Genomic DNA, 15071 nt, shown 5'->3' with positions numbered 1-15071 from the left:
AAGTATTTTAAAATAAATAAATAAATAAATAACAACAATATCACAATAAAAATAATACAAATCAAAATACAGTATAACAAGTACTTAAATAGCATTTACATTGTATTAGGTATTGTAAATAATCTAGAGATGATTTAAAGTATAAGGGAAGATATGCATAGATTATATACAAATACAGTGTCATTTTATATAAGAGACTTGAGCATCTGTCTTTTGATATCTGTCAAGGGTCATGGAACCAGTCCTCTGCAAATGACTTTACTTTGAAAATACATACTTAGAAAGTTCCTTTGGACTTTGAGATAGTTTGGTCGAATTGTTCAAAGCATATAATGGCAAGGATCTTAAAATTACAAAATAATTATATGAAGAACAGTTATGTGTGTGCGCATAATCTAAGGGGAATTTCATATAATGAGAATTGAAATATTTATTTTGAATTAGTCCTCAACTTTGTACTTACATACAAGTAAAGGGCCCAATACTTTTTCCCTATTAAAGTATAACTTTATTTTCTATAAGCAATAAGCATTTTCTCAGTGAAAAGATGCTTATTGAAAGAGAAATCTACATATATCTCTAGAGGCACATAAGAATCACTTGTGGAGCTTTTAAAAAATACCATGGCCATGCTAGATTTTAGCCCAATTAAATCAGAATTTGGGGATAATGGGGTTTAAGCCTTTTAACCAACAGTTATAGAGTGGAATTGGATTTAAGTGCCTCTAAATCTCCTAGAGCTCTTTGAGGAAAAAGTTGAAGTAGCTTTTTTTTTTTCACTTCATTGCTACTTTTTTTTTCTTTTAGCTCTTCTCCATGGCTTAACTACTCTTTTTTCAATTTTAGAGGCAAAAATTGAATTGGTGAAGATTGAAAACAGTGATGATCCTTTGATTCAAGAGATATTGGTAGAATGAGATAAAAAAACTTTTTACTGAAATGAGGGGACTTGACAGTAGAAACTAATTATTTATTTTGAGGATACTAAACAATCCAGAAGCATGAAGTTATGTACCATTTAAAAATAATCTTTGAATTTTTGGAAGTCATTAAAAGGCACTTGTCAGATGAGTGGATACGGAAAATGTGGTACATCTACACAATGGAATACTACTCAGCTATAAAAACGAATGAAATACTGCCATTTGCAACAACATGGATGGACCTTGAGAGAATTATATTAAGTGAAACAAGTCAGGCACAGAAAGAGAAATACCACATATTCTCACTTATTGGTGGGAGCTAAAAATTAATATATAAATTCACACACACACACACACACACACACACACACACACACACACACACACACACACACACACACACACACACACACACACACACACACACACACACACACACACACACACACACACACACAAAAAAACCGGGGGGGGGGGGGGAGAAGATATAACAACCACAATTATTTGAAGTTGATACGACAAGCAAACAGAAAGGACATTGGTGGGGGGGGAGGGGGGACGGAGAAGGGAGGGAGGTCTTGGTGATGGGGAGCAATAATCAGCTACAATGTATATCGACAAAATAAAATTAAAAAAAAATAAATAAATAAAAGGCACTTGTCTACCTTCTGCAATGTGAGGATGCAAGAAGTCGGCCCTTCCAGACACTAAATGCCAGGACTTAATCTTAGACTTCCCAGCCTCCAGAACTGTGAGAAATAAATTTTTATTGTTTATAAATTACCCAGGCTGTGGCATTTTGTTATAGTAACACAAACGTACTATGACAGGTGCTTACCCCAATTATGTCATCTTGACATTTAAGCTTAATTATTTTGTTTGATTGCAAAAACTGTCTATACTCAAGCTCCATCACCTGATTTAATATCTGTGTTTTGAGTGGGGTGCTTTTTTTAGAGAAATAGGTTAGGATGGTGGTTCTCAAACTTCAGTGTCCATTGGGATCACCTGGAGGGCTTAGTAAAACACAGAGTGCTGGGCCCCACTCTCAGAGTTTCTGATTCAGTAGGTTTGGGGTGGAACCTGAGAATCTGCATTTTTAACCAGTTCCCAGGTGAGGCTGATGTTGCTGTTCTGGGGTCCACACTTTGGGCCATTTTACTCCTTGGCCCCTCTCAGATGCCCTCTAAGGGGCCAAACTAGCTCCACATGTTCTTCAAGAACTCGGCCTGCTTTTCTCTCTGTAGTCATCCATTCTGTCCTTAGGACCACAAGCCTGGCTAATAGTTTCCCTAAGGTTTGCTCCTTTCTCCCAACCCCTAGCCTTGTTGGCTCAGAAACCAAGTATTCACTTAGTTCCTTTTGTTTTAAGAATAATAGAGGATAATAAAGTCAAACATGAAAAAAATTAAAATGGAGAAGTTAAAGTGGCAAATTCTTTTAAGTTCTAATGTTGACAAGAACCTATAGTGTCTGATTCCCTTTGGAGGTAGTTACTTTCTTGAGAGCTTTACCTGGCACTCCTAGATTGTATAGGCTTTCCTAACCATCCTCAATGCACACTGCTCCCATAAAAATACCTTAGACATACTTTTATCATTGTGTTTATCATGCTGTTTTGTTTTTTCTGTTTATCTTGTCCACTAGACTGAGTTCATCTTCTGTCTTCACCTCTTAACCATAATAGTACCCATGAGTCAATGTGTTAGATAATGTTATAGACTGAATATAAAGCAAATGGTCTCCAACCCTTTGCTTTTATTTCTGAGAGACAGTGGGGCTCATCAGATTTTCTAATCCCTTGTAAAACTACTGGAAAGGCAGAGCATCTGTTTGCTTCATAGGGATAAATTGAAGCTGTGAAGACTTCCTGATTGGGTAACACTAATTCAGTTAAGTCACCCACCATGCCCTCCTAACTCACCAAATTGATACATTTGAGATTATCTTAAAAGGGTTTCTCTTTTCCTGCTTTATGTGATTGGCCCTTTATTCAGCTGTGTTTCTGTCAGTCACTTAGACAATTAACAAGCTGTTTTTTCTCTCTGAAAATTTATAAGATCTTCTCTTTGTTGGTATTGTTCTGAAATTTTATGATCATATACTTTGGTGTGGTTCTACTTTTGTTCGCTGGGTTTGGCACTTAGTGTGCCCTTTCAATTTGAAATTTTGTTTTTTTTATTATTTAGGTTTTTTAATTAAAAAGGTAGTAAATGCACATGGTTAAAAAATATCAACCAATATGCGAAGATATATAATGAAAAATAAATCTATTTCTCACACCAGTCCTGTCCCCAGAGACAATAGCCTCTCTCTTTACATTCTCCTTGGTGCAAATTATTAAAAGTAGCTTTTTGGAAATTGTTGAGACTATCCTAATATATAATTATAGTAATATGCATACATATTTAAATAATAATACTGGGTTTTGTTGCTGGATTAATATTGTCTCCGCTTATGTAATTTTGGCAATATATTACGTATTCTTTAAAGTAATATAACCAAACTAGGGAACTTCTACATACTACAGCATTCACTTGGTGTTAGTATTTCCCTTAGTGTCTTTTATTTCTTTTTGACATTTTGTCATTTATTCTGTGCTGCTTCTGTGAATAAAGTATTCATATGGTATTTGCATGGGAAATAATGGTTTAGTTATTGATTAATGAATAACTGATGAGCTCAACTCAAAAGAAGTATACTTAGTAATATTCAGCAAATGTTTACTGAATGCCTGCAGGGCTGAAACAAGATTAATGACACTACTAATTATTTGTTTTCTTTTGGCGTGCCTTTCACTCTTGTGTATGAATTCTGGGACTGTTTCATCTTTTTCAGATTGTTGAAAATTAATAGTCTTCTTTAACTTATCTCTAGATTACTTAAGCATCATTTTGCAAAAACCACAAAGCCGTTTCTTTTAAATGTGTATTTTTTGTTGTTTTTTTATACCATACGATGGCAGTGTTAGACAGTGTTACTAATCTCTGAAGGTTAGTAAGGTGGTTGATGGTGTGTACGTGTAACATAAGTATGCATGCATGTTAGGAAAATATCTATTGAATATAAAGTCTTGCATTTGCTAAGAAAAAATAGTAGATATAATGTACCAAAAATTTACTTGATTATACAGATTGCCAGATTTTAAGTGACATGGGATAATCAGCTTCATTGTTTCCTAAACTGAAAATATAGGCGTATGATTATTTGGTAGACACTGGAGGGAAATAATATTTTTCTTTTGTTAACAAATTCCTTCTAATGGACCATATTATTTTGCTTAAGAGGAAGGATTGTTTATCATTGTTTTTTCTTAGACATTGTAGTTATTCTATGAAGGCTCTTTCTTACTATTAAATTTCCTTATAGTAGGATTTATTAAAAGGTTTTGAAGCAATACTATAGTAACTTTATTTTCTATTAATTAAATATTAAATTCTACATTGAGATATGAGTTATTGGAAATAAAGAATATGACTAAAGGCATCCTCACCAGTAATATATAGAAATCATGTATACCATTTTTACATATTATCAAGAATTTTAAAAATGACTTTGTAGTATAACTATTTGTTTCATATAACTTTTCTTTTGGCAGATGATGAACCTAGCCCTAGTGACTCTGTAACTGAGACTGCCATGACACTACCAAGTGAATCCAGAGTCAATATGCATGCCATCATCACATTAAAAATATTAGACTATAGGTATGTAATTTATTTTTTTAAACATTGCCAAATACATAGAAAACTTTGTAGGAAAAAACCCTTCAGAAAAAGGACAATTAGGAAGAATTCATCAGCATACTTGACTTAGAATAACAGCAACTGTAAAAACAATGATGAAATAAAAACCTATTAAATGTATAATGAAATTAAATGCCCATTCCTTATGTGATTTGTGTTTATTATGGTTGAGAGATAGATAGATGGTTTTCTTAATAGTAATATGTTTAGAATAAGAATATTTTATCACAAAAAATAAAACAATGACAGTATTGGTAGTAAAGTTCTCTGACTCAGTAAGCAGCAGCTAGAAAGAATTTTATATTGGTGGTAGGGGAGACTGTCTATGTTAGTAAATAAGAAACCAGTATCATTTAGTTAATAAAAACCTTGACTAGCAGGCAAAGCTTGAGAGGTTGTACCCTGCTAATTTATCTGAATACAAGTCAAATGATATATCATAATAATAATGTGCTCTGGTAGCCCATATATTAAAACTGAAACAATTTGCAATGTTAGAATATAAATTGAGACAAAGGCCTAAAATTAAACTGGAGAAAGAAAATATCTATGCAAAGTTTGAGGGTGGTTGTCAAATATTTTTTTCCGTGTTGTCGAAGGCAACAATAATAAAAATACATGCTACTGTCAAAGATCTTGCAGTGATTGGTTCATTTATAGGTATTGTGGTGAAAATACAAAAGAATACAGACTCAAGTCAGATAGGTGATTAGATTTATTCAAGAATCTACAGTAAATAATTTATATGGCTTAAAAAAAAAAGAATCTACACAGCCATCATCACAATGTCTGTCCTCTTATCCTTAATGTGTCAATAGGAACCACCTTCTCAGCAGTCAGGATACAGTCTACATTTCACATTTATTGTGTTTTATTCACATTGTTCTCAACTCTTGCCTGCTACTCCTTGTTGTATGTAGAAATCACTACTCTAGACCAAGTTCCTTTTGCCACACTAACACAGGTAGTACTTCTCTGTACTTATATTTTTGTCCCTCTTCTTGCAGAGCATGGCAACTTAGCATTTCTTATCTTCCATATAATTTACCTATTTATTCAGTAGATATTTGGGAAGTCTACTAAGTATGTCTCATGTCAGATTCTATACTAGGTGTCATAAATATGCTGATTGATAAGACGGGTTTTATTCCTGCCTTAGAATTTCTCAGCTTAGAATTTCTTTTTTCTAGCTTCCATTCTTTCCACCCTAAATGGAGACAATTTATTGAGTCCCTATTCTAGGCTGGGCAGTGTAGTAGGTACTTTACATATGCTGTTGTTTTTAATCATGCAGACAATCTGTAAAGTAGTGTTGATCCAGTTTTACTTGGGATAACAATTCCCACTTTTTTAAAGTGCAGATATCACAAAAGCATAATAAAGATATACTTAGGTTGCTTTGATTCTAAATTTACTGTAATTTGTTTTTTCTCAGAGACTTTAATTGGAAAAGAGTGTCCTATTTAAAATATAAATTAATTCTCAATCTCAAGGCAAAAATGCTTTCAACTAAAGTTTTTGAAATACCGTGGATCTTCCAACTTTGATTAGCATAAATCAGTTCCCCATGACTTGAGCATTTCTGATCGAAAAGTTGAAAATGCTGTATCTGCACAGAAAAAAATGGGGCCCTAAAGCAGAAGTAGAAGGCGTAATAGCTGAAACTTAGTCAATCTTTTTACTTCTCTTAATTCTTTCTTAACACAATTCTCCCAAAGTACACATCATATGTAATGTTGTTTTCTTGTTTGTACAGTCATTCATTTGGCATTTCATGGAAGTTTCTTTTAAGTTGGTAACTTTGTGTTAGGCATTAATAATTGTAAGAAAAAGAATGTAAGGATAATGGCTTTTTTTTTTTTTTTTTTTTGTGGCTGGCCAGTACAGGGATCAAACCCTGGACCTTGGTGTTATTAGCACCACACTCTAACCAATTGACCTAACTGGCCAGCCTGGGATAATGGCTGATTATGACATCAACAGAGTGTTAAATTTGCAAATGTCGAGTTCTATACTTTCATTTAAGAATAAGTTTATATTTTATTGAAAATCTTACTGAAAATTTTAATAAAAAGGAAACTTATTTGTATCTACGTTTGCAAAAGATGTGGCATAAATAACAGTGAATAGCGCTTCAGATTCTAATTTTACAGAACTGAGGTTCAGGGAAAGTAAATTACAAATCTCAAAATTACAAAAATGGTAGAACAAGGAATAGTTTAGTCTCAGACTACTATTCTGTCAACCTTGTCACATGCTAAAGTAGAGAGAAATTGGTCTGGGTTAGTAAACTAAAACTAGTAACTAAAATTTTAGTTTAATTACTAAACTAAAATTAGTTTAGTATAATGTTGAACTTTTAAAAATGATTATTATCTTGTAGTAAACTGTATACCCAAAGTAAGTTGACAGATAATCCCTTTTATAGATTTTTTAAGAAAAAAGACAACAGCTAGCTTTTAAAATTATAAATTTAGTTCTACTCAAAGGTAGAGGAATGTGCTATCCATTTACTGTATGACTTCTAGATATCTTAGACTCTGAAGATACATCTCTGTTTTTATTCACATTGTGTATATGAATGCCCAGAATGTATGGCACAGTGTGTTGTAAGACGGTATGTTGTTTGAACTCCTAACAGTGAATGTTTTGTGGATTGGCAGATTTTTGTGGCATTCTTGACAAACTTAAAACTGCCTTGAAAAATTTTATAAAATCTTTAAAAGCCTTTGAAAACAAAGAGTAATAATCATATCTTTTTGGACTGCTAAGAATGATTCGTTTTTTAAACCATTTTTCATTTAGTGATAAACAAACAACTTTGATTCCTGATGAAGTGTTTGATGCTGTAAAAAGCAACATCATCACTTCTATTAACTTCAGTAAGAATCAGCTGTGTGAAATTCCGAAAAGGTAAGAACTGTTCACGATGCCATTTTGACTAAGCTGGGACTCATTCTCAGTTGTATTCGCGTTTTTAGTTGCAACAAAAATTGTTATTCATGGTTTTTTAATATGAAAGTATATAAAAAATTTCTTGCATTATTAACATTAGAGGGGTTTAGAGAAATGTTGTTAAGTATTTCCTGAGACACTTTTATCCTTTGTTCTGAGAGGTATATAGGCTTTTTTAAGACTTTGTTTCTTTTTCTTTTACATTTTAAACTTGGAAAAGAGGTATTAGAATTATTAAGGAATAATAGTATTCATTTATAAGAGTTAAATGACATAATTCACATAAAATATTTAACTATTGGGGAGTCCTGGATCAAACTAGTTAATTGCAAATAAAGATCGAGTGATTTAAGAGACATCACATTATTTACCTTCTCATTTTATCCCACAACCTGGCCCTTCTTATGCAAAACAGTATGTTATTCTGTTACCACACTGTTGTCTCACATTTTTAGCAACTTAGAAAGACAAAGAGGAAACATAGTAAAGACATACCTTTGCTCTAGAGTTTTCTTTTTTCTTTTCTTTTTTTTTTTTTTTTTGGTGGCTGGCCAGAACAAGAATCTGAACTCTTGACCTTGGGGTTATAACACTGCACTCCAACCAGCTGAGCTAACCAGCCAGCTCTCTAGAAAGTTTCTAAACTACTTTCCCTCATTCTTAAATTTTTAATTCACAATTCATACTTTTCACCATATTTTCTCGTTATAAAAATAATATGTATTCATAAAATTTTGGGTTGAATGAACGGCCATATCAGTTACAGTCCCATCAATGATTTATTCTGTTAATTGCATGACATATTTTATTTTAAGCTCATTCCCATTTGGAATTATACATACAATTTGTATCTTGACTGGTTTATTTGTTGTAAGTAATTGTACATTGTAAGTGATACTTTTTAAATCTTTTAAGGCCAGATTTCCAGAAAAATTACCAAGTCAAAGAGTATTACTTTTTATCAGTTACACGTACTAATTCATTTTCTCTTTCACTTCATCTTCTTCAGCACAGCATTTGATATTTTTTCTTTGCTAATATGATAGACTAAAGATAATTTGTTATTTTAACTTTCATTTCTTGGCAAATCAAATTAATAACATAATTAAAACTACTGTGCTTGATTAGGCTTATTTAGAAACGTTTTAAATCTTCATCTTTAAGTCTTGAATTTAAGCTGATTAGTGGTGACACTTGCCAAACCGAGATACTGACTTAATGTTTTCTTATAATCATAATTAAACGTAATGATAATCTGGATAACAAATACTATTTAAAAAGTTGCCATATCATGTTTAAAAAAACATTGTGAAGTACCCAGGTACAGATGGTATTGTTTTATGTTGCAGGATATGTATCTAACAATTTATTTTATGGATTCAAATTATTAACGACTGAAGTGTAAAAACATTGCCTACATTTGATTTTTCTCCTTTATGCCATAATTGGTTTAGATGCAAAATAAATGTATTTGTAAATTAAACTTCAACATACATTTAAGGTCAAATAGAAACTCTTAGATAATAGTAAGGCTTAAAAAAAAGTTTTTTGTTGTTAGTTACACATCCAAACCCATTGAAATTTTTGTGAAAAAGTGAAAACTACAGAAAATAATAATTAACAGAATTAATACAGGATTTTTTCCCCTTAGGATCTGCTTGTAGTGCTAACATTTAAAAACTATTTTTGTTTCAGGATTGCAGAACTGAAGGAAATGGTTTCTGATGTCAATCTCAGTTTTAATAAGCTTTCTTTTATATCCTTGGAGTTATGTATGCTTCAAAAATTGACTTTTTTAGATCTCAGGTATTTATTGATATTATTGCTTGACTTTTAAAAAAATATAATTTGTCTTTGAGTTTTGTCTAACTTTTGCCCTTTACCTCATATTTTTGTAGGTAAGTATGGAAACTGGTCTTTAGTTTATTAGCAATTTAAAATTAAGAATTCAGAAAATATTTTAATGAGACATCTATCATTTGTAAACACTTTATAAGTTAAGTGATAAGACAAAACTATTTAAAATATTAGAAATTAACACATTTAGATTCATGCCTAGGCAAAATTGCAAATAACACATCAAAAGTATTTCCTTCACATTGTTCCGTTCTTGAAATTAAATAGTGTAAAACTGGCAACAATTCTGTGCTGGTACAGCAGCTTGCATGGCTTCTCTTTAAAGAACCTTCTTGGAGACCGGCCCGTGGCTCACTCGGTAGAGTGCGGTGCTGATAACACCAAGGCCACGGGTTCGGATCCTATATAGGGATGGCCGGTTTGCTCACTGGCTGAGCGTGGTGCTGACAACACCAAGCCAAGGGTTGAGATCCCCTTACCGGTCATCTTTTAAAAAAAAAAAAAAAAAAAAAGAACCTTCTTGGTTTCAAGATGTTATGTTAAACATTCAAGGCCAGAAATTAAGAGAAAGACCACTATGAGTAGCAACAAAAAGAAAAGACACTGTTTAAGGCTCTGCAGAGGTAATAGGAACTTTAAATATGTTCAAGTTGAAGTGACAGGATCAGAAGTGTCACATTTCTTTAATGGTAATATTATGTCTCAGGGGTAGAAAGGCATTTATTTGCTTGGGCTTTAAAATTTTATTTGAAAACTACATCTCTATTGCCTAGGCTTTTTTGTGCTTTTATAATGTTACTAGGTGTGTTTTTAGTTTATTTAAAGCGTATCTCCTCTTGTGTTGCTCAAACAATAGTCAAATAGCAGTAAACTAAGTTATTTCTCTTTGAGGAGTTGTTCTTCCTGTAGAGATGAAAATTTTTTACTTATGGGCTAAAGTAAATCTACTAATATTCTGCTCCTATTAGATGTGGAATTGCTTCTATTTTGAGGAACAATTACACTGGCAAAACTGTAAAACCACATTTTAATTCACTATTAACAGAGCAGAGAGAATGAATCCATATCCCCATTGCTTCTGTCTCTACTTTTTTTTGTTCTCGTTTTGTGTGTGTGTGTGTGTGTGTGTGTATGTGTGTGTGTTTGTGTGTGTTTGTGTGTGTGTGTGCGCCTCTGTCTGTAACCACACCTGGAAGTTTCTAATTAAAGTGACCAAAATCTGCTTTCATGTCTGCTATCAGTAAGTGTGAGACTCTCTAGAAAAAGAATAGAAGTCAGCAGTGGGTTATTGAACACAACTTAATACAGACAATAACTGGAGAAAAGTAGAAAGAAAAGAAAAAAGAATATAGGTTGCACTGTATAAAATATGACTCTTACATATCAGGCTTGACTTATGAACCCAGAGAAATAGACTGGAGAAAGTTATTTGGTTATACTAGGTAGCCATCTAGTTGAGAATAATTTTCTCACAAATATTTTCTATTATTAGTAGTTACACTGCCTCTCGAATTCTTCTACCTTCTTGATAACCTTTCCTCTAAGATTGCTCCCAGAATCTTCCAACAGTAAACAAGATTCTCTTTACTGCCGTGTTTCATTGTAAGATCTAAAAAAATATGCATGATATGAATTGAAATTCTCAACTTAGAGTAGAAATGGACTTGCATAGTATTTATGGAATAGAAAGCTCCAAGTTTCTAAACATAGAATCCCTTTAACTTCCTGTTTCATTTTTTCCTATAATTTTTCACTTCTTGAAGTAGAATTACATGTCTGCATGCAAGACATATGTTTTAACACCAATAGAATATTTATTTCATGTGGTATCACAGACATGATCTAAAGGGCCCTGATTGGGAAGTATTGCTGAACCCAGTTTGAAGGAGTTGAGGAATTAGTTTAGTGTTTATTACCCTGTTCAATCTGTTATTAAAGAGTTGGCTGTTTTATCAGTTGGTTGCATATTAGTATTATTAGGATTTGGCACATAACCAAATACTTGAGGCAGCTGACTGATTCAGAATTCTCAAGACTCAGCCTTAATGAGATCAGATCAAGGACTGATAAACTGATGTTCATAATTTATTTTTTCTGCTCAACATTTTAACTATCAATTAACTTGTAAAAATTTTCAAACTTTGTAAGTCATCTATTTTTATTTCTAATTTAGGAACAATTTTTTAAATTCCTTGCCTGAAGAAATGGAATCATTGATAAGACTACAAATGATCAATCTTTCTTTTAATAGGTAAGAAAGAGAACAGTTAATTCTAACGGTTATTCTGTGGAAAATATGTAGGTGTTTCTTACTAGAGAAAACAATATACAGATTTTATTTTCACTTAGTTCTATTTAGAATTGAAAGTGATATTGCTTTCTTGGAATTCTCACTGTTGAGGTCTAGCAGATTATTTGTTCTTTTTTGCTGTTTTGAGAAGTCTAGTCTAGAAGGAAAACAAATATGTAAATAATTGTAATTGATATAATGGAAGCATTGTGCATAGGAAAAGGTGTCTTCTGAGATTACCTGAAGGTAGAGGAGATAGCATTGAAACTAAGGCTTGAAAAATAGACAGACATTTGCCAGGCACACGAGGAGAGTTCATTCCAATTAGAGCAAATAGAGTGTGTTAAGGTACAGAGATGTGAGAACATGGCATGTTTGGGAAACATCAAGGAGTTCAATATTCCTTGGACCATAAAGTGAGGAGGTAGGGGAGGAGAAGTAACAGATGAGTTCGGCATGTAAGCGGTAGTTAGCCCTTTAAGAGCTTTTTATGCTAAATGAAACTTAGATTTTATTCTGCAGCTACTATTAAGATATTTTTGCTTGTATTATCTCCTCCTTACAGAAATCCTATATGGTAGGTTCTGTTATTATGTCCACTTAAAAATTAAGGATTAGAAGTTAAAAAACTCACCTAAGGTGTGCATAGATAGTAAATATATAGAGCTGGGATTGAGGCCAGGGGTTTGACTCCAAAAGTTGGGCCCTTAACTATGTCGTATTGTTTCCTGTGATGAAAATTGATTCTGGTAACCCAGATAATGTCTTAAGATCTTTGAATATATTCATTCAACCCTTATTCAAGTGTATACACTTAGTAATATTATTTTTCCTCATTTACAGATGAGGAAGCTAATGCAGACTGATGTTAAAATACTTATTTTAATTTTTGTTCTGTCTGCTCCTTTATTTGTGCTTTCTCGTGTATAGGTTATGTCATTATTGTCATTATTTAAAAATATATGTACTTCTCAGATCTCTCCTAATTTTTATTTGTGAATTGACCTATCAGGTATCTATTGAGTTGTCTATTGAGCTATCAGTTGCATTGTGAGTAATGTCTTTGGGGAGGTGGCAAAAGCTAGCCCTAATGTCTGTGTTAACAGGTGAGCTACACCTTTTATAATTACTTCATTCATGAGTTGGGGTGAGAGAAGAAGAGAGGCTACTTAGGGGACATTGGGTCCATCTGTGTTCCTCGTTATTGGCTCTCCAGTCCCACTGGAACTTCAGAGCTACCTTGAATTTACCTTCACTATTGCTTTTTTACACCAAGGCAGCAAAGGAAGGGCATTGTGGGGAAATGAAAAGGCCACAGCCATAAGGCTCTCCTTCAGCCAGCCCATCCTTGTCTTTTCTAGTCTGGGCTGTAGTTTACCTCACACTAAAACTGTGCCAGCCTCTGTCCCCTTTGGGGTAAGGATTTTGTATTTACTGGGAATATTGCTCTGAGAGCCATCAGCCTTTCCCATCTCTCTTCTGGCTCTTCAGAGTTGGTTTGGACAAGGACGCTAGCAGTCTATGCTAGTTTGTCATCTTTTTACCCAAAGTGCATGCATTTTGGAAGCCTCTGTCAAAGCAAGATATAAATCCCTAATTTAGCTTAATGTACTGCAGTGATTCTGTTCATAAGAAGTGAAAGTGAATTAAGGAAGAATACCAACATGGAGACATTATACAGAGAGTGTCAGGAGGATTTCCTTGTCTCCTGCATGTGAACAGAAAAAATGGGAGAATTTATTCTGAACTTCTGTTTGATTTTATACAATGAATAGTAACTGTTACAAATCTGTTCACTTAAAGTGTATTTCAAAGTTTCCAAAATTAATCCATTTTCTTCATTTTCTGGAAAATTCAGATATAGGACTTATACCAAATATAAAGTAGCATACACTAAAGAAAACATTTCATGATCAAACTTAAAGTCATCTATTTTAAGAAATGAATTTGACCTCAGGTTCTAGTATATTTAGGTGTTCTACTCGTGTATTAATAGGTTCAAAATGCTACCTGAAGTTCTGTATCATATCCCCACACTTGAAACAATTCTGATTAGTAACAATCAGGTTGGATCTGTGGACCCTCTGAAAATGAAGACAATGGAAAATCTGACCACATTGGACCTTCAAAATAATGACCTCCTACAAATTCCACCAGAGCTTGGCAATTGTGTGAACTTAAGGTAACTACACTATTCAGTTGAATTTTTAAAATTTATTTGATGGATTTGTTGAAGTGATTATTTTTTCTTGTTGAGATAATATTGCAGGAAGTTGAAAAACAGATTTAATATTGTTAAAAATAACAGGTAATGAATCAAGAATCTCAATTCTGTTTTTTAAATTTTACCAAATATATTGTTTATCTTTGCTTATATGGTATAATATATGTACAAATATAGTGGTACTTTTCTCATCATTGTGTGTGTTTATGACCTGAAACTCTGTTGCATTAAAATGTGAGGGAAATATAAACTCCTTAGCTTTGCATATAGAATTTTTTCAAAATCTGATTATAGACTACCACCATTCTATTTCAAGCCTTTTTCTCAGTCTTTACGTTTGTTTTTCCCTCAACCTCAGATGTCTTTACCGTGCTTTCAGCAGTAATCAACTTAAATATACCTTTGAAAATTTTCCCTGTTCTCTAAACAGAATTAATCCCTACTCTGATTTCCCATCATGCATTTTTGGACTCATTTTACCAGTTTTTTTTTTTTTTTCCTTCTTTAGAAAAGAGTTGTCCCAGTGCCTAGAACATAGTAAACACCCAGTAAGTGCTTGTTAAGTGAATATAAAGGGAGTTTGAGATGTCAAGGGAAAGCCAACTAATTAAGCAGAATGTGTCAGAAGTAATTTAATTATTGAAAACTGCATATTAATGGTTTGGCATATTTTACTGCAACAGCACTGGCATCTGCTCTGGTACCTCATATTAGTAAACTCTTGGAGACAAATACAGTTGATTCTCATTATTTACAGTAGTTATGTTCTATAACGTTGCTGTGAACACTGAATTAGTGAAAAATGAGCCATCGCGCCTAGGGGAAGTACAGGGTTAAGTTCCTGCAGAAGAGCCTGTAACATTTTCATCAACCAATCAATACATAACCTTGTTTTATGTGTGCTTTTGTATAAAAACACCTCATTTAATATTATTGTTGATTCATCAACATTGAAATCATGGCCCAGAGCACTATAATTCATGCCTGAACAAAGCTTACCTAACAAATGTATTTTCTCCATAAGACAAATTTGTGCTTAGGAAAACTGGATAGCACATCAGCACTATTCTTTAATG

General features: G+C 33.0%; 1 protein-coding gene across 3 annotated transcripts in view; it reads left to right on the top strand.

Moving 5' to 3' along the window:
- Window positions 1-15071, top strand: part of LRRC40 (leucine rich repeat containing 40) — a 56709-nt gene that overhangs the window by 31177 nt on the left and 10461 nt on the right. Inside the window, exons 10-14 of one of the 3 annotated variants that reach the window (XM_063104877.1) lie at window positions 4522-4630; window positions 7475-7582; window positions 9320-9430; window positions 11655-11732; window positions 13768-13953. In XM_063104877.1, the coding sequence (XP_062960947.1) occupies window positions 4522-4630; window positions 7475-7582; window positions 9320-9430; window positions 11655-11732; window positions 13768-13953 (592 nt within the window). The remainder of the gene's footprint in view (window positions 1-4521; window positions 4631-7474; window positions 7583-9319; window positions 9431-11654; window positions 11733-13767; window positions 13954-15071) is intronic. The other 2 variants (XM_063104878.1, XM_063104879.1) reach the window with 2 other exon arrangements.

The sequence above is a fragment of the Cynocephalus volans genome, chromosome 8 (genome assembly GCF_027409185.1).
Source record: "Cynocephalus volans isolate mCynVol1 chromosome 8, mCynVol1.pri, whole genome shotgun sequence".
In the NCBI taxonomy this organism is placed as follows: domain Eukaryota; kingdom Metazoa; phylum Chordata; class Mammalia; order Dermoptera; family Cynocephalidae; genus Cynocephalus; species Cynocephalus volans.
The sequence above is the reverse complement of the archived record's forward strand: the minus strand, read 5'-3'. Positions and strand labels throughout refer to the sequence as shown.